The 20,075-nt window shown below is 43.6% G+C and overlaps 1 protein-coding gene across 2 annotated transcripts; it reads right to left on the reverse strand.

The window, feature by feature from the left end:
- Positions 1–9,930: 9,930 nt before the first annotated feature.
- On the reverse strand, positions 9,931–19,224 carry TSN (translin). 2 transcript variants are annotated; one of them, XM_042994213.1, is made up of 6 exons: positions 19,010–19,220; positions 17,760–17,853; positions 16,024–16,120; positions 14,234–14,349; positions 12,774–12,853; positions 9,931–12,116 (listed from the first exon to the last, which is right to left on the reverse strand). In XM_042994213.1, the coding sequence occupies exons 1-6, from the start codon at positions 19,073–19,075 to the stop codon at positions 11,883–11,885; spliced, it is 687 nt and encodes a 228-aa protein (XP_042850147.1). In that variant the 5' UTR covers positions 19,076–19,220; the 3' UTR covers positions 9,931–11,882. The 2 variants fall into 2 exon arrangements, with proteins under 2 accessions (XP_042850147.1, XP_042850148.1); XM_042994214.1 differs by lacking the exon at positions 12,774–12,853 and having other exon boundaries at positions 11,882–12,116; positions 19,010–19,224.
- Between the last annotated feature and the right edge of the window lie 851 nt (positions 19,225–20,075).

The following is a 20,075-nucleotide window of genomic DNA, read 5'->3' on the forward strand; positions in this document are numbered from 1 at the left end:
ATAAAAGATTTTTAGTTTACTTTTTTACAGGTTCCTGTATTTTTTAAACTTACTAGTGACCCTCTACTGCTTTTTAAAGCTGTAAAGAGAAAATATTTTTCTAAAAACAATAGAGAAGCCAATAAATCAATGTTTGTTGTATGATTTCACTCATACGAGCGACCTGAAGTAGTCAAATTCATAGAGACAAAGTACAATGGTGGTTGCCAGAAGCTGGTGGGGAGGGAGAATGGGGGAGTTGTTTAATGGGTACAGAGTTTCAGCTGGGGAAGATGGCACAATTCTGGAAATGGATGGTGGTGATGCTTGTACAACAATGTAAATGTATTTAATGCCACAGAATCGTACACTTAAAATGGTTAAAATGGGTGGGGGGTGCTGGCTGGGCCAGCTGGAAGAACATGCGACTCTTGATCTCTGGGTTGTGAGTTCAAGCCCCACGTTGGGTATAGAGATTACTTAAAAATAAAATCTCAAAACACAAATGGTTAAAATGGTTAAAAAAAAAGGAAGAAGGAAGAAGAAAGGAAGAAGAAGAAAGGAAGAAGGAGGAGAAGGAGGAGGAGGTGGAGGGCACCTGCATGGCTTGGTTGAGCATCTGACTTCGGCTCAGGTCATGATCTCAAGGTTCATTAGTTTGAGCCCTGCATTCGAACCCTGCGTCAGGCTCGATGCTGTCAGCGTTGAGCCCGCTTTGGATCCTCTGTCCCCCTCTCTGCCTCTCCCCCACTCACGCTCTCAAAAATAAAATAAACATTTTTTTAAAAAGGGGGGGTGGGGTCCATAAGATTTTGAATAGCTACTAGCCTATTCCACATCTTTCCAAGAACTTCTTTCTTTAATGGTTTACAACTCTTACAAGTAAAGGTTTCTAACTAATCATAAGGAGTGATCAGATATACAATCTGCATGATACACCCAGGAAGAAAGCCACCGCAATGTGCCAAAAGATAGCAATAATCTTTGCACTACGGAATTTATGTGGATCTTTCCCATCAGTTCCCCGATGAATGAGAACAAAGCTACACACACACACACACACACACACACACACACACACACACACAGACTCCCAATGCCTTCAGTGTGGGGCCATGGTTGACCCCAGTCTAGACAATGAAATGGTCACATGCCCTCATCTGAACCTGCCACCCATGTTTCCTGATGGTACTGGATCCTTCAGCTCTTCCCTAGGGTCTTCTTTGCCTCTTCCCACCCATCTCCCTTTGGAAGCAACAGCCCACTGACAGCTGCAGCATCATAGAAGAGGCTCAAAGAGGGTGAGGCAAGATGCCAGACTGCTGTTCTCCGTGCTTAGAGAGAGGCTTACAGAAAGGTTTTTGACATCTGAGGGGTTAGCATGTTTTATCTAGTCTCCAAGCGCTAAAAAAGAAAAAAGTCCGCAAAGGCTAACACTTTTTCCCTTTGCTGAGATAAAATTTAAATTACGTACTTCCTCTTTCCAATTCAATTTCAAAAATACCTGTTGAGCTGTTTTACACGCCAGGCACTAGTACAAGAGCCTGGTATTCAATGATGAGCAAGGCAGCGAGCCTGCCCCCCAAAGAACTCAGATCCGGTGGAGAATACAGACAAGTAAATGGGCAAGGACCACACAATCATAACTCAATGTTGGACAAGCTATACTGCAATGAAGTGTCAGGCGTCATGGCGCTGGGGGAGGGGCCTGGAAGCGAGCATCACGTGCTAAGCGGAAGCCCAAACTCACCCTCTGCTCAGCCCCACGTCTCAATGTGGCCTTCCTGCGTTGCATTTGCTAATATGCAGAAATCTTTATGACACATTTGTAATCACTTAGTATTTTCATTTATTCTTTACTGTGTATCAACAGTAAAATTATTTGCTTTAGCTCATTGGTTTCTCAAACTTGGCACTACTTACATTTAGGACTTGACAATCCTTCGCTGTGCACCATCCTGTGCAGGACAGGATGTTGAAGCAGCATCCCTGGCTTCAACTCACTAGATGCCAGTAGCACTCCTTTGCCCAAGTCATGGTGATGATAAAAAAAAAAAAAAAAAAAAAAAAAAAAAAAAAAAAGTTTCTAGATGTTGCACAAGTCCCCTAGGGGACAAAACTGCCCCCAGTTGAAAATCACTGCTCCTCTCTTACTGACAGGCTGAGGAACCCAAAGGTCCCTGAATGTTTCCCCTTTGAGTTGTCAAAGTAGGATTCTCTCCTGAGTGGTCGGTAGAGCCTCTGCGAATTCCAACCCACTATGGCTGTGCTCCAAGAACACACAGTGAGTAGGGTTCCGGGGCATGCAGGGAGGCGTGGACAGGCAAGCAGAGAGCACTGCTGTCGTAAGCCTTGGATGCCAGCCTGAGGAGTGTGCACTGGGGCACAGGCAGCCATGGTTTTAGAGCAGGCGAGTGATCAGGCTTGAAAAATCAGATTTCACAATGTGGCAGCAGCAGAGTGCTGGGTAGATTAGGGGAATGACAGATTGCAAGACAGGAGACTAATGGGCTCTCGGAACAGGCCTGGCAACAAGTGACAGCATTCTAATCTAGGGATGTGGTATAGACTGGAAAGTAGAAAACAGGCACAAGAGGCACGGAGAAAATAAACTACTCAGGAACAGGTGGAGACGCAAGGGAGAAGAGCCAAAGTGGGCTCCCACGTGTTAGGCCTCAGTGGCCCAGAAGCGGAATGTAGAAGGGCTTGGGGCTGGTCAGGCTAAGCCAGGTGGGAACCACAGATGGGCTGGGGGATAGCAAGGAGTCACCCCTGTGCTCCCAACTTCAGTTTCTTCCTCTATAGATGGAGACAACAGCCAACACAAAATGCTGGCCAGATTAAATATTTCATGTGAGCACCCAGTGCCACCAGCAGAAACCACAAGCAGCAATTTGCAAAGATAAATGGCAAGATCAGTTTGGGCTTTTTATTAAGATACAATTTGCATACTACAAAATTCATCCTTTTTTAAAAGAGTACAGTTCACTGCTGCTTAGTATATTCATCACCACTATCTGCTTCCAGAACATGTTCGGCTTCCCAGAAAGGAACTCCATCCCCCTTAGCAGTCACTTCCTGTTCCCCCCACCACCCCCCACCCCCTCCCCATGGCAACCACTAATCTACTTTGTCACTATACATTTCCCCAGTCTGTGGACTTTCCTATAGGTGAAGCACACAGCACGTGGTCTTTGTGATGGCTTCTTTCATTTAGCATGTGTCCAAGGTCATCCATGCTGTGGCTTGTATCTGTACTTCATTCCTTTTTATTGCCAAGTAACATTCTATTGCAGGGATATACCACCTTTTGTTATCCATTCACTAGTTGATGGACATTTAGACTGTTTCCACTCGTAGGCTATTATTATAAGTAATGTTGCCAAGAATATTAACGTGTAAGTCTTTGTATAGACGGAAGTTCTAGCTCTCAAATATATATCCAGCACTGGAACTGCTAAGTCATGTGCTAACTCTAGGTTTAACTTTTTGAGGAACTGCCAGGTTGTTCCCAAAGCAGCACAAAGCGGAGATCAGAATTCAAGACTAGAGAATAAGCCGATCAGCTTGAGTGGATGGCGGCCCAGAGGAGACAGGCTAAGGAAGAAAGGAAAGTCCCTGGGAATACCTCCTCCTTCATTTGTCCGGGCCTCCTGAGTTGTCACAAGAATGTGGTAGGACAGCTTCGAAAGTCAGATGCGGTGATGAATGTAAAAATACTTTGACAAAGCAGAAAGGGACAAACATTCCTTTCTAACTTCATTGGAAATTATAAAATCCAATTATAAAACTGTAAAATGCAATTAGAGTATGTTTGTTTCGATGCCAGCAATGTGAAAGGTGCTGCTGAAGGACAGGGGAAGCTTGATCATGGCGCCTGAGTGTCTCCACGGAGCCTGGGGAGAAGACATCCATCTGTATCTCTGTGAAAGGAGCTCAGGAAAATGAACATTTACACAGCCGCTAGCTAAACAGTAATACTTCTGATCAAAAGTTACCAGCAGAATCCACAATCACCTCGAAAGAAAGTTTTTAAAGTCAGCAGTAAGTATATTTAGGATAAACCACAACACAAAAAATATATACGCACCTTTATGATTTTTGTCATTTCCCAATTTACCACAATGCTTACACAATTCTCTTGTAATCACAAAAGTAACACAAGTCCACAGTGAGAAAAATGTATGAAATGTATCATAAACCAATGGTGTGCACATTCACATATTCCCCAAAGTGTCCCCGTAGCCCCTATCGTATCACCTATTCCTTCCTTCTGATGTGTAAACAATACGTAATGATCAGAGCTTTTCTGCAGCCAGTTCAAAACAAGCCTGTGCCAATCCGATTTCCTTTTGTTTTTCCCCAGTGAGGATATTTTGGAAATGTTCCTATTTCCAGACTGTTCTGAGCTCAAGGCAAGGTTAGAGCTGCTTGATGCCACAAGGCAGGCCACAGCCCAATAATCTGGTGCCCCTTTGGCCAGTTTTCTTAAACAAGATGAAGTCGTGTCCTTGTCCTGTGACAGGTGGGACTGTAGGTGAGGAATGGAAAGGCTCACTAAGCCACACAACCCTGGATTCATGTTGTTTCCCTGCCAATGCCCACCCCCACGACTAGTCCCCAGAAGACTGACGGCCAAGTATTACCAGGCATGATTGAAGAAGAGAACGTAGGTCCATCCCTCTGATCCTCTGGGATGGAAAATTAACTTCTGGGTGCAAAAAGAAGAAGCCTTAAAGTTTATTAATGTTAGTCTTTTTTAACACTGATTATCGGTCTTTCTCTTAGTTGTGTCAGTTCTGGGTCCAATTAAATAGCGTCTTATTAAAGTAGAAGGGCCCAGCCCCCTGACGGATTCTGCTCCCCAAACCACCCCATCATGATTAAAACAATCTTGTAGCCTTCCCCAGAAAGCGAAAACAAACATCCTGCCCTTTGTTATCTCCCAACTGAGAAAAATAATCTGGCTTCACTTCAATTGCCAGAGTGAACGAAAAGTTCATCAATGAAAGCTTTGACAACAGGGACATGGCAGAGGAGGCTGAAGTCCCCCCTCGACTTCTGAACGGGTCTCAATAGCATGGCAGGTCCAGCTGGTACATCCACGTAGCAAGGCCAGCATTCTGTCACTGAAACACACAGCTGAAATGGATGAACGCAGAACTCAAGCCAGACCAGATGGCGGTGGGTAAATGTTAATTAATATTAAATGACACCAGATGATCATGAGTAATGATTTAAGAAACAGGGTAAATAAGGAGGAAAAAAACCAAAATCACAAAGTAACTAACAAGCCCAACTTTCTTGTCTGGGGATTCTACATATTTTCATAGGTTTATTTTGTTTTCTTTACAGTAAGTAAAGGATTACTATGGCAATGGGAGAGAGCAGGGAACATACATCACTTTTCTATTGGTCCCGGCTCCTGCTTGGGACAGACCTGAACTAGAGAGAAGGACAAGGGCCTCTGGCTCCTCTGCCATCTTCTCCTCGGGGTCTTCAACCGCCTCCAGGGACTCGCTGGGTTGATTATGGTCCAGAGCCCTACATTTCTCCCCCTTACCTCTCCCTGGCTTCAGGAGCTCCTCTGCAGTCAGTCAGATATCCACTCTACCCAATCTCAGGGACTCCCTCAGCTCCAGTCTTAGGGCCCCAAATTCTACTCCAGAAAGTACAGCCACGCCTGCACCATCTACCACAGTAAACTCAACACTTGCAAAACTAACCTTCTCATCTTCCCCCAGAAACTAGCTCCCCCTTTTCCACATTCATTTTTTCAGCTTAGGCATCTCTGATTCTTCTCAGTTGCTCTTCCCCTGTCTTGGTCTGTTCAGGCTGCTATAACAGAACTACCACCTTCCGGGTGGCTTCAACAACAGATCTACGAGCAAGGTGATCAGGCACCAGCTGATTCGGTGTCCGGTGGGGGCCCGAATCCTGGCTGTGTCATCCCATGGTGGAGGCATGAGGGAGCTCTGGGTCCCTTTTATTCAGGCACTAATCCCGTTCCTGAGAGCCCCACCTTCATGACCTAATTACCTCCGCAGGTCCCACCTCCAGTACCATCCAACTGAGGATCAGGCTTTACTGTATGAACATGGAGGGACACACACATTCAGTCCACAGCATCCCTCCTACCCCGGATTCCAAGCCTACCCAGTTTTTCCTTTATAGCACACTGCATCTGTGTCAGCCAGGACCGTGACCAGCTGCCCAAGCTGACCTTCACTACCTCAAAGACAGCAAGCACTTCCTCACAGGTCTCCCTGCCTTTGGTCTCTTCTATTGGTAACATGACAGCCAGGATTCAAAACTATGGCTGACTCCAAAGCTGCTCTCTCCCCTCTTCAAAATAAAAGGAAGGAAGGAAGGAAGGAAGGAAGAAGGGAAAGAAAGAAAAGAAAAGAAAAGAAAAGAAAAGAAAAGAAAAGAAAAGAAGAAAAAAGAGAAAAAGAAAGAAAGAAAGAAAGAAAGAAAGAAAGAAAGAAAGAAAGAAAGAAAGAAAGAAAGAAAGAAAAGAAAAGAAAAGAAACCATACAGCCCCCAATGCCTATCATTCTAAGTCCAAACTCCTTAACCTCCCAATTCAGGCTTTTCTAAACTTAACAGTCCGACCTCACCACGTTCTCTCCTGCCATCAAATGCATGATATCCCCATCCCTATGAAATTAAGACTGGCATGCCTCGTCTGACTGCACTTCACAGATACGGCGTCTTTTACAGATTGAAGGCTGTGCAACCCTGTGTCGAGCAAATCCGTCGGCCCCATTTTTCCAGTGGCATTTGCTCACTTCACATCTGTCACGTTTTGGTAATTCTCACAATATTCCAAACTTTTCCATTATCATATGTGTTATGGTGATCTGTGATGAATGATCACAACTCGCTGAAAGCACACATAGCATTTTTAGCAATAAAGTATTGTTTAACGACGGTATTTTTTTAGACATAATGTTATCGCACACCTCATACACTATGGTACAGCATAAACGTAACTTTTATCTGCACTGGGAAAAAACTCACTTGACCTGTTTCATTGCGATATTCACTTTACTGCTGTGATCTGGAACTGAATCCACCATATTTCCATGGCATGCCTGTACCATTCTGTTTTGGTTTCAATTCTGACGAAAAATGACCGTCTCCTAGTTCCATGCTTCTCTAAATCCTACCTCTTTCATGAACCATTCCATATAACACATCCCCAACTCCTACAGCAATCATTCACGACTTATTTAGCAATAAAGTTGTTATAACGTCCTGTCTAGGACTGTCTTGACTGTTAACTCATAGGTTGCTGAAAGGAAAACACGTCAAGTTTCTTCAAAAGCTAAACATAAAATCACCATTTTTACAACAGACTCCTGGGTATCTATGCAAAAGAAATGGCAATACCCATTCAGACACAGACTTGCACAAGGATGTTCATAGCAACATTAGTTAGAACAGCCAAAAAGTAGAAACTTAAATCTTCCTCATCTAATGAATGCATAACATGTGGAATACCCACAAAGGTATGCCACTCAGGAATACAAAGGAACAAACTACCAACACATGCTGTGCTGGGACATGGACAAACCTTATAAAACATTACGTTAAGCGATGAGACACAAAAGACCACAGACTTCATGATTCCGTATATAGGAAATATCCTGAAAAGGCAAATTTATGGAAACAAAGTAGATTAGTGGTGGCCTGGGGCTGGGATCTTTCTGGAAGATAATACATGAGGATTGTTGCACTACTTTATAAATCCCTTGATTTGAGTCATTTTATTTGTAAAACGTACTTCCATAAAGCTGTTAAGAATTCCAAAACATTACAGGAGGTGCTCAAATATTAGTTGAATGTTTCATCTCTTACCTGTTTATATCTTTCTCACCACCCTCTCCCCTGTAACTAGACCCTAAACTTCTGGAGGGCACAGACCTAGCTTCCCACTCGTTTTTTACGCTAAGTTCTAACAGAGACTGCACCCAACCCAAAGCTACGCATACACGGTGTTCGTAACTCTTGGTGGATTTGGGATTTTCCTGGTCAGGCTACAGAGGCCATCAAAAGCATCAGGGAAGAAGCGGCATATGTGGATGCAGGGGCAGAGTTAAGTGGGTCCGAATCACAGCCTTTCCGTTTCATCACTGTGAACTCAGGGCAAGCGGACTGCCCTAAGCCTGCTCCCAGTCTAAAACGGGGGAAATGGTGGTAGGCACCTCACAGGGTTATATGGGCAGGAAATCAGATGATCTGGATAAAATGTTTAACCCAGTGCGCGCAACATACAAAAACTCACTGAACGCTGGCCTAAAACACCCATATACAAACCGACACAAACGCACACACCAGAGAAATCTCTTTCAAACAGGAAACCACCTTCAACAGCAGAGGGGACTACTGACGGGCCCACCCTCTTCTCGTCATCTGACAGGTAAGAGCGGCCCCTCCCAAGCCCAGTGAAGTTCACGTGTGACCAGAAGTACTACTATTCATCCAACCGAAGGAAGTACCTATTGCTGAAGACTTTCAACATTTGGTTTGACCTTCCATCTGCAGACTCCCATCCTGCCAGGCCCCCTTGCACTCTGTTTAGCAGGAAGGCATATCCAGTCCTAACCAGTGAACTGTGAGAGGAAGTGACAGGTCACTTTGAAACCGGAACATGTGTTTGTAGAAGACCCTCCACAACTGTCTCCCTCTCCCACGGCAACGGGCAATGGGCCAGTTGATGGCTCCTGTCAGCTAGATGAGGACAACGTGGAGCACGTGCCCCAGCAAACCTGCAACGGACACACAGGGTCAGTGAAAAATAAACTCTGTACTATGCCTGTTGAGTTTTGGGGTTTATTAGCACAGCATAACCAAGACTCACCCGACAGTGTCACAGGGCTCTCAGGCTGTGGAGAAAGTTTATTTTGAAAGAGAGAGAGAGGGAGAACGCTCGCACGAGGGTGGGGCAGAGGGAGGGAGAGACAGAATCCCAAGCAGGCTCCTTACTGCCAGGGCAGAGCCCAACTTGGGGCTTGAACTCACAAACCGTGAGATCATGCCCTGAGCCAAAATCAAGAGTCAGACGCTTCACCGACAGCCACCCAGGTGCCCCTGAAAGTCTGTATTTTAAATCTCTTAAATCCCCCTCCCCCGAAAAAAGCCTTCTAGAGCCTCTTTATTCCCCTGGCTTCTGTGACAAGCCACTCTCACTGTTCTTTGTCTCTCTAACCCCTTCTCCGTTTCCTCATGGTCTCTCCCTCTGCCTAACTCACTAAACCCCATCAACCAGGGTTTTGTCCTTAGCCCCTTACTCTTCTCATTCTACACGCTCTCCTAGGGGGTCATACCCACTCTCCTGACCTACCTTCCACGAAAACACTAATGCTGCCCCAAACTATCGCAGGCTGGCTCCGAGCTTTCCTCACGCCCAAAGTCCTGCTGGCCATCTCCCCCTCAGGCTCAACTAGCATCATGAACCCAACACATTCAGAAGTCTTCCCATGTCAGCCCCCCACCCCCACCCCCACCCCAACCTCAGCTAACAGCACCTAAATCGACTTAGTCTCCCAGACTAGAAACCGGACCATGAAGTCAGATTCCCTCCTCTCCCCTCTCTCACCCTCGGCTCACTCAAACCATCAGTCCAGTCAATCCATTTAACCCTCTGTAGATGTTTCTTATTGTTGTTTGGAGCGGAGGGGTGATTTTTTTTTTTTTTTTTTTTTTTTTTTTTACTTGTTTACTGTTCATTACAGTGACTACTAAGAAAACAAATGACTTCAGGTTCAGGGAATACCTTATTTTGGCGTCAGGCAATGATGCTCTGCCTGAAGAGTACAGTCCGGTCCAGACCGCGAAACAAGAAAGCCATGATTTCTGAGTGCACGCCACGAACTTTGCCAGTGGCTTTCTGCATCTGTACCTCGACTGCAGCCACTTAAGTAAAGGACCCAAAACACTGCCAAAGAAGCTTTCGTTCTTTATTAAATTCTCTTAGGCATTACCAGTATTATTCAAGTTTAAGACAGGGCAAATCTTATGAAGTATTTAAGGGTTCTCTTCTTATAAATAAATTTATAAAGAAAACATCCACTAATTCATCTCTACTTTTTCTAACCCGCTCAATCTTCTAGAGTCGAAAAGAACAATTCTGGTGCACTAAAACCAGAGCCGAGGCTTTTCAATACCGTCAATTAAAATACTTTCAATTTAACTCTGAGCGGCTGGTGTCGTTCAATAATTTTAACTGTTACACAGCAGGATGTGCTTGTCACCCCTGGTCTTCTTCAGCCTCAACACACATTCAGAGTCCATTCTCCGCGTAGAAGAAAACTACTACTGAACTTACTGCATGTATTTGATCATGTAATTTGAAGCCTTTTGTGCTCAATCCGGGCAGTGCTATTACTGCATATCTTAGATGACCACCCTAGGCACTTCAAAGACCCAAACGCCTTTCTTCGTTCTACACACTCTTCCGCAGAAAGAGCTGTCAAGAAAGTTGTTTAAAACCCAAAAATGCATAGCGATTGATGCTTCATTTCTACTTGTCCTCCTCATGATGGAAAATCTGGTCGGTCCTTAACTTGGCCTGAGAACGGTTCTGATAGCAATGCCAAATATTCCACTGCACAAACGGAACGCCTAAACTGGTAGCAGGCAGGAGAGGATGACACTTCTAAATGCTTTCTGTTATTCTGGAAACACTAGCACCTTCCTTTCAGTGAGCTCCAGAAAACCGTGGATGACGTCACCATTTTAAACCGTTTCAATTCAACAGCAAAAATTACATGGCGAGTATTCTTAGCACTACCTGAAAACCAGGAGGGGGAGGAGGGTGCCAACAAGGTTTACAGGACTTGCCCAAAACTGTAAATCTAAAACCTGACCATTGGGATAGCTGCCAAAACCTGAAATTGCTTACTCTAAAAAACATTACCAAATCAGCTGATCTTCCTTTTTAAATCCAAGGTTTTCTCTTTTTTCCAGACAAAGCACAGCATTTTTCTCTCAGAACATACCAGTCAGGGTATTGCTAATTAACTTGACTGGGTGGCTTTGTAGTCTCAGACCAGACGGTCTAGCTGGCTGCTAGGAAAAAGGTTTCATAGCTTAAAAATATATTATATGAAGTGTTCAAGATGTGTGTGAAAACGATCTTTAAATTGCTGCAAGAGCAGAATGTTAAGGCAACATCAGAAAACAGAGGTGTTGTAAGACACTAAGCCCTACTCCCCACCTGGCAAAGAGAGCCAAATGATAAGATGTGACTCAATCCCTTAATACAAAAACGTCCCAAGATAATCTGAGCTTGACTTTGCAATTTTCTCTTTTATATTTTGATGGCAGTGAGAGAGACCCTGGGGCTGTAACTCCCTTGCAAAAAAATGTCAACATATGATTTACTCACGAGGCTTAAAATAAGGAAAGAAAATATAAAATAAGTTGTCCTTTGCTTGGCAACCATCCTTTTTAATTACTCATTTTTATCCTGTATCCAGGCTACACACACCTGGGTATGGATGGCTAATTTGGATATAGAAAACACCAAGGATCACTTCTGGAAGGAACACAAGACCATAAACTTCTCAATCAGTACATCAACAGCATCAGGGTGAGCAAGAAAAGGACTTTACCAAGAGACTGACATTTACACTTTCCGACAGAACTGAAATACACTGAATTACAGAGCAAATTCACTGAAACGACAAAGAAAGTCTGTCCTTGAAAAGGCTATTTTTTCACCCCCAGAAAAAAGCATTTCCATTTGGATATTTCCACCACACAACCAACCGGTTAAGAAAATAAAGCGCGGTGTTTAGCAACGGGGCAAGGCTAACTACCCGAGAGGCACGGGCTCCAGCCCCACCGGCGACCGCTGAGGTCAGCAGGGCCCGGCGCCAGCGGAGCCTCCGGCTTCACTTCTCGGCACACGCCGCGGCCGTCTCCTTGTTGAAGCCCCGGATGGAGAGATCGTAGACCACCTCCTCCACCTTCTTCACGTCATACTTCAAGCCGTCGTAGCGCTTCCTCAGGGAGTCGTTTTTCAGGTTGAGAAGGCGGAAGCCCGAATCCAGCTCGTTGATGAAGGTGGAGATGTGGAGCGGCCGGGAGTAGTCTCCGGCGGTCACGCTGTTGACGGACAGCCTCGACTACACGAGAGAAGGGAAACCGAGACACCTTACAACAGGCCTCGTGAGCACGTCTTCCTCCGCATCACAACCAAGAAACCCCCAAGGCCCCGCAACTTTCCCACGCTGCCTTTCGGAATTACATGTTGACCACCGCTTAACATTACGAAGTTACTTCAAGACTTAAGAGATCGTTCCCTTTCTGTTGGGGGTTTCTGTGGTCTACAAGTTTCCATCAATGCGAATCAAGACTAGTGGGAACACCTTTATGACAGCCTTTTTTTCTTCTTTAGAATTATCTCCATAGGACAATGTCTCAAGAGACAGATGAAGAGAATAAAAGAAAAATAACCTATATACAGTTAAATTAGTCCCCGAAGCAAGTATATGTATTGACACAGTTACTAGGGATGTATGTGTCTTGCCACCACTTTGAAAGGGAGAGGCATTACCATCTTTTAAAAACTCACACATTAGTCAGTTTATGAACAGCCCGCTCATTTTATGACTGGCTGATGACTCTGATGACTAGCAAAGCAGCACACACAGCACATGATGACAAACTGGTGACAGATAGAGGGCTTAGAAAAGACTTCCTGAATTTTTGTGCCCATTTTAAAAACTGACAGCGAGGTGGGAAGATCAAAAACGCAAATGGCAAATTACTAAGCTTCTTACCAATTCACTGGCAAGAATTAGAACTCCTGAGAGATAATCTTCCACATCCAGATGAAAGCCTTTCTCCCGATCTGGCTCAACTAAAAAATACACCAAAGTAAAAATAAGGTCATGATGTGAACAGAATGTGAGCCTAAGAATATAAAATACTATATATACACACACATACATATACACGCACACACATATTGTTTCTCTCAAAGGAAAAAAAAGAAGATCTTTTAAAACTATCTTTGGGGCGCCTGGGTGGCTCAGTCGGTTGAGTGTCCAACTTCGGCTCAGGTCATGATCTCGCGGTCCGCGAGTTCGAGCCCCACGTCGGGCTCTGTGCTGACAGCTCAGAGCCTGGAGCCTGTTTCGGATTCTGTGTCTCCCTCTCTCTGACCCTCCCCCATTCATGCTCTGTCTCTCTCTGTCTCAAAAATAAATAAACGTTAAAAAAAAAAAAATTTTTTTTTTTAAAAAATAAAATAAAACTATCTTTATGATGTGCTCATACTTTTGGCAACTAGGCCTCATTGTGGATTTTTGAGCTCTTAAGACTTCAATTTTTCCTTTCATTCTTCTCTCAGAAAGTACTATCACCCAGAACGTTATCTAGTTATATCAGAGAATACCTATGTTTTTGGACAAAGCATGTCGCAGCATTTAAAGGAGAAGCCATGACACCCTTAAGTGACATTCACATGGTTCACACGGGCACGCGAATGCATGAATGCACATGCACGTGCACAAAGTGAGAAGACCGCACAAATGTGGCAAAATGTTGGGGAGCCTAGGTGGCTCATTCGGTTGAACATCTGACTCTTAATTTCAGCTCAGGTCATGATCCCAGGGTTGTGGGATCGAGCCCCACAGTGAGCATGGAGCCGGCTCAGAGTTCTCTCTCCCTCTGCTCCCCACCCCCTTCACGCACACTAAAATAAAAACTAAAAATTAAAAATTAAAAATTTTGGGGGTGCCTGGGTGGCTCAGTCGGTTAAGCAACCAACTTCGGCTTGAGTCATGATCTCACGGTTCGTGAGTTCGAGCCGTCAGGCTCTGAGCTGTCAGCTTCAGATTCTGTGTCTCCCTCTCTCTCTGCCCCTCCCCAGCTTGCACTCTGTCTCTCTCAAAAATAAACAGTAAAAAAAATAATAATAAAATAAAATAAAATAAATTTTTAAAGACATGGCAAAATGTTAACAAGCAGAAAATCTAAGTGGTCTTCACTGTACTATTCTTTCAACTTTCTGTAGGCTTGAATTTTTAAAAACTAAATTTTAAAAACTAAAAGCAACAGCCAAGTACAAAAAGCAAGCCACTACATGTTCTTACTTTTTGTGTTTCCAAGTCACTATTTTTCCATTTAGTTCTCGTTTGTTCTAATAAGTAGGAAGTATAAGCAACAGCCTCCCCCACAACCAAAAATTAAGCGACCATGCCTGATTCTGCAGACCGACGCTAACGGAGACACTTACTGCCAAGAATTTCTGTAACCGCTTCTCGAGTCACTAGTGTTTCTGATTCCAAGTACACAACAAATGCTGCCAAGAAGACCAAACGCTGCAACACAAACCTCCAGTGCTCATGAAATCTGCACGGATAGAAGCTCATTTAGGTGGAAGGATTAGAGGCTTTATAAAAGATAAATTTAGTATAGTCGTAGTCAAACATTTTGGAAATACAATGCTTTTCCAAATCAAATCCATGTGAAACCCCAATATAAAAAACATGTAAAAACATGCCATTTAAGTATATTAGATGGATTTAATATAAGTTTTACAAGTTCACATTTATAGCAATTACGTATTAGAAGTTTAATAGACAAACGAGAAGCATGATCCAACTTCAACGAATATAAAGATATTTACAATCGAAGATTATGGACAAGGACAACTGTGCTTGTGAAGTTTAATCAGTAAAAACAATGATACTGCTCTGAGAAAAATTAAAACTGGCGACGGCAGATTGATGAGAACTGCACTGTACATCAGCCTCAATACCTAACTTACTCTCACGTTTTGAGTGTAGAATATTAAAAAAACTTTGATTTATACATATAATAACTACCATTTGGAATCACTAAACCGACACTTAAACCTTCAGGATCCTGCAGTTAAACTGAGCTAGAAGCCTGAAAAAAAAAATAGGAAATTTTATACCCCCAAATATTAATGCTATGCCTCCTGAATTTCAAATACGGCAAATTCAAAAAACATTTTCAATACAATACAGGTCAAATAAAACCCTCTAAGGGCCAAATCACCCAGAGGTCAGCCTCTGTGTGACCTCCAAACTACACGATCTCTCAAGATCCTGCCAATCCTATCGTTCAAGGTCTCTCTACATCCGTTATTACCTTACAGCAGGGTCAGCAAACTTTTTCTGCGAAGGGCCAGATAGTAACATTTTAGGCCTTGTGAGCCACATTCAGTCTCTGTCACATATTCTTATTTGGGTGTTTTTCTTTTTTTAACAACCCTTTAAAATACAAGCAATTCTCAGCTTCCAGAGGCGGCGGGCCACGGGCAGTGTGCCAACCCCTGCCTTAAATTATCCTGTGGAGCTGTATTACCCACTTCCCACATACATGTCTTGTTTTGTGCCCACGTGTGTCTTAACAGAACATCTTTTTCGGTAGAAAAGAGACACAAGTAGAGATTTTAGGTTCTTATTCACTATATTTCATCAATACTCAGATCCAGTTCTTTCCAATTCAACATCTGTGAGGCTGGGATGCTTTTTACAATCTATAAATTTCACAATTATGACTGGCAGCAAATTTTCTTCCCTAAATAATGGAGACTCTTAAAAATTAATGGTGCTATAGGTCAACAAGTTACAGAATATTAGCTAAACATGTTATTTAGCAGTATAATTCAAACTTTGAGGAAAAACTCAACTCCATTTATATAGTGCCATCTAATCCCACAACCTTAATAGCATAGACATGGTTCACCCAATTTCACAAGCAACTTAAATATACTAAAAAGATACTCTGTTCGACCTTAATACAACAAATATTTTTTAATTCCTTTTTCATTGTAAAAATTATGTTTTCCTTAGGAAAATTCTCAAAGGGAGGGGGAAAAAAATCCCCATCTCTGTCACCACTAAAATACCACCACTAATAATAGTCTGACTCTTTTTTGTTGTTTCTTCTACATAGGTTTTTACTTAGTTCTCAGCAATCATTCGGTACATATAATTTTTGTGCTGCCTTTATTTTTACTTGACATTACAAAGTAATACGACTTTTCTTACAAACCTGTAATACTGTTCAGCAGGGAACTTGGTCTTCAACGATGTTAGATGTGTTTTCACTGTACCAAAATGTTCTCGAGCTTTCAAACACCTCTTTGGAACTGATCACAAAAAGATAATCAAACACAGTAATGAGTAAGATTTACCAAATTTCAAATACAGTTCTGGCTTAATAATCTACACAGTCTCTCTGGAAATAAATCAACTCTTAAAAAAAAAAAAAAAATCTCACGACCAAATGCGGGGTATGCATCTCTACTTTCCAATCTGGCTCTCAAAATTCCAACTCTAGTTTCCCTACTCATTAACCAACACTGAAAAATAGACAAAAACTTGCTGAAAGGGAATAATATTTAGCAAACAAGTCAGTAAGCTGTCATAAATAATGTCATCCTTGGGGTGCCTGGGTGGCTCAGTTAGTTAAGCGTCCAACTCTTGGTTTCTGCTCGGTTCATGACCTAGCAGTTTGTGGGTTCGAGCCATGCATCAGACTGTGCACTGACAATGCAGAGCCTGCTTGGGGTTCTCTCTCTCCCTTTCTCTCTCTGCCCCCCCAATCCCATATCTCTCTAGCTCTCAAAATAAACTAACTTCAAAAAAAATTTAAAATATAATAACAATTGTGGGGCCATGCACCAGCTGTTATTCCAAAAGGATGCCTAAAATTGGACAGCTTCTACCTCCCACATTTGGTCAAAAAGCTGTATCAATTATACTCAGACTGACCGACTCCATATCACTGAGAAAAAAGACCTCCCTGTGACACCTGTAAGTTACACCATTGTATCATTCTCTACCTGAAAATATATTTCAGCTCTTTTAGTTGTGCTGGCTACATCCTACATTGAAGGTCCCATGTTTAAACTTATCATATGTGATTTCCATGAAAGGTGCTGACTATAAACCCACTAGGAACCTTTTACACTGAACATTTCTTACATACAAATGCATAGTAAGCCATATTCAATGAAGGAAAGACTGTGTTCATTTCTCTTTTAATGTTTATTTTGAGAGAGAGAGCAAGCAAGCAGGGGCAGAGAGAGACTCCCAAGCAGGCTTCATGCCATCAGTGCAGAGTCGGACATGGGGCTCAATCTCACTCTCTTGGATTGTGAGATCATGACCTGAGCTGAAATCAAGAGTCAGACACTTAACTGACTGAGCCAGCCAGGTGCCCCACGAAAGATTGGGTTTAAAAACAAGAGAGCCATATAAAAGATACACAAGAGAACTACAAACCTACAACAATTATCACATCAGAATCACATTATTACATTACTACGAGGAAGTGGAAAATCAACCGTAACACACAGAATTCCAGAATTCTGTAAACCTATAAAACACTCAACTCACCTACTTCTCCATAGGATATGAGGGACATTTTTCTTATAAAATGATAACAGACTTGAAATGTCTTCTGAATGGAAATTAACTCTTTTAAGTGAAAGACTCATAATTTGGACTCAAAAAATATTCAAAATCAATGGGGCACCAGAGTGGCTCAGTTAGGTGTACGACTCTTGATTTCGGCTCAGGTCATGACCTCGTGTTCGTGGGATCAAGCCCCACGTCGGGCTCTGTGCTAGCAGTGCAGAGCCTACTTGGGATTCTCTCTCTCCCTCACTCTCTGCCCCTCCCCTGCTCTCTTGTGTGCGCGCGCTCTCTCTCTCTCTCTCTCTCTCTCAAAAGAAATAAATAAACTTAAAAAAAAAATCTTCAAAATCAAAACAAAGAACTTACTGTCCTGAAAACCAGCACCCTGATGGACCCCTTGCAGTAAAGTTAAAATCTCTCGAGCTGTTTGTTCTAAACTCTGTACAACTTTTCGGATTTCCTAGAAAGAATTAAAAATTAAAGTATCAGATAAACTCAATGTAACTATTTTCATAACCTCAAACCAGATATATCAGACAGCACAGGTTAAGTACCTATGACGCCTTCACACACATTTAAAACTCCAACAATCTTTACAAGAACTGAACTGGTACAGAAAATATCCAGGTTTGAATCCCAACGTTGCCACTTACTTCCTCTGTGAGACCTTCAAGATGTCACTACAGGGCCTGAGATTTCTCATGCAGCCTTCAAAGGATAATCACCACCCACCCCAAATATCCCACTGAAACACTATAAACATCAAAAGAAATGAAATATCTGAATGCAATTTGTAAAAAAGAAAAATGCAATGCAATACTAAGACTGGGTGCTTTTCAATCACTTTATGAATATTCACAGCACATTTATGTGGGAAGCACTGTGTAAATACTGGTTCCCAATTAGTCCCTTCCTTCTTGCCGTTTAGAGCATAATAGGGTAGACATACGTTTAAAAAATACGTATCGCACAAAATTTTTTAACGTGAATTCTCTACTAAAAAACATGACAGATTGTGAGATCAAGAATATGAATACGAAGTAACCACCAGGAAAGGAGAGGAAAGATGCGAATTCCAGGAAAAGCATACAGTACACGCAAATATCCTGAGGCAAGAAACTCTCTGCGGAACTAGAAAAATAAAAAGATAACTAAACTGAACATAAAACACAACGGAAGATGGCGTAAAATGAGATGGAGGGAGGGGAGAAGACACCTGTGGGCTACAGTAGAATCTGGATTATTATTCTATGTGGAATAAGAAGCCATAAGAGTTTTAAAGAGAAGAGGCCACACGTGCTACAACAAACAGTGAAACGCGTGTTCTCTGAGTCCCAAGCGCTGAGCCTTCGACATAAACAAGTGCCAGAAAGCAGGAAGACTGACACTCAAACGAGGTGGGCGATGCCGAAGAGCCGAGACTCGAACACACAGAATCAGGACCGGAGAGCAGAATCGGGGGCGGGAGAGGAACGTGCCCTAAGCTGATACAAGAGGGGAAGCAACCCATCCCCGGAGGCTTCCCCACTGCTCGAGACAGAGCGACAGAGGAGGGCCGGGCGCGGTGGCCAAGCAAGAAAGGAAAGGGAAAGGGGAGGGGAAGAGGGGAGGCTCGCCTCTCGGATGTCCTGCTCGGCAGCCAAAAAACCCTGCAGCTCCACGAAGATCTCGCTCACAGACATGGCGCCGGCTGCACAACAATCGACCAGAGCGGCAAGTGCGGCCGCCGAAAAGCGTTTCAGAGCCCACCGGCGCAGTCAGTCGCAACGCCAGCCGCCGCCGCCGCGTCCACCCGGCCCCACGCTACGGACGTCGCTGGGGTCCTCCGAGGTCCGCGGCGCGCAGGATCCTGGGCTGTCCGCCGTGCTGCCTGATGTGTCGCGGCGGGAGCCGAGGCGCGCGCTAAGGGGGCGGGGCGGGAAATGCTGGGCGGGGCTTTCATCTGAAGAACTTCGAACAGGCAACGCCGGAAACCTTCCGCTAAGCAGGGAGGAGGGTGCCCGGGGGCCAGTGGGCCTGAAGGGGCGGGGCGGGCTTGGAGGCTGAGCAAACCAGCGCAACGCTTAACGTTGTTTTATGCTGTGGCGGGTGGGAGGAGAAATGCTTCAATACTGAAGAGTTTGCGTAAAAATACAGGTGCTGAAAAACGTAGAGAGAGTGCAATCTCCGTGTGGAAACATGCGTTCGTATTTGCAAAGAATAGACGGGAAATAAAAGGGGGGGGAGTAAGGGATGGATTGCGAGCGAAAAATTTTAATTCCTTCCCTGTATGACTGTATAACCTATTTAAATTATATGGATCTTTAAAGCGTGTATGGTGGGAAATTTCTCTTCTACTAAACTAACACCTCCTTATCCCGATTCCCTTGAGGCAAGCGCCTTAAGGACTTCTTGACGTTACAGAGTTATTCCATACATCTGTTCTACAAATAGAAATGTGTATGAATGCGTTGGGTCAACCTGAACATTAAAAGACACTATGAGAGCCAAACAAGTGTTTAAGATCTAAGAATTGCAATTCGGTGAGCACAGACTCCAGCAATAATCAAATAAGTGTCCCTCCTGCAGCGTGAAAGCAAGGGTGGGGGGGGCGGGTGGGAAGGCGGGAAGAACCACATGACTTTGATAAAAGAAAAAAAAGATAATTTATGCTAACAGGCTAAGGGCTAATACGCTTTTGGT

This window comes from Panthera tigris, chromosome C1 (genome assembly GCF_018350195.1).
Source record: "Panthera tigris isolate Pti1 chromosome C1, P.tigris_Pti1_mat1.1, whole genome shotgun sequence".
NCBI classification, from domain to species: Eukaryota; Metazoa; Chordata; class Mammalia; order Carnivora; family Felidae; genus Panthera; species Panthera tigris.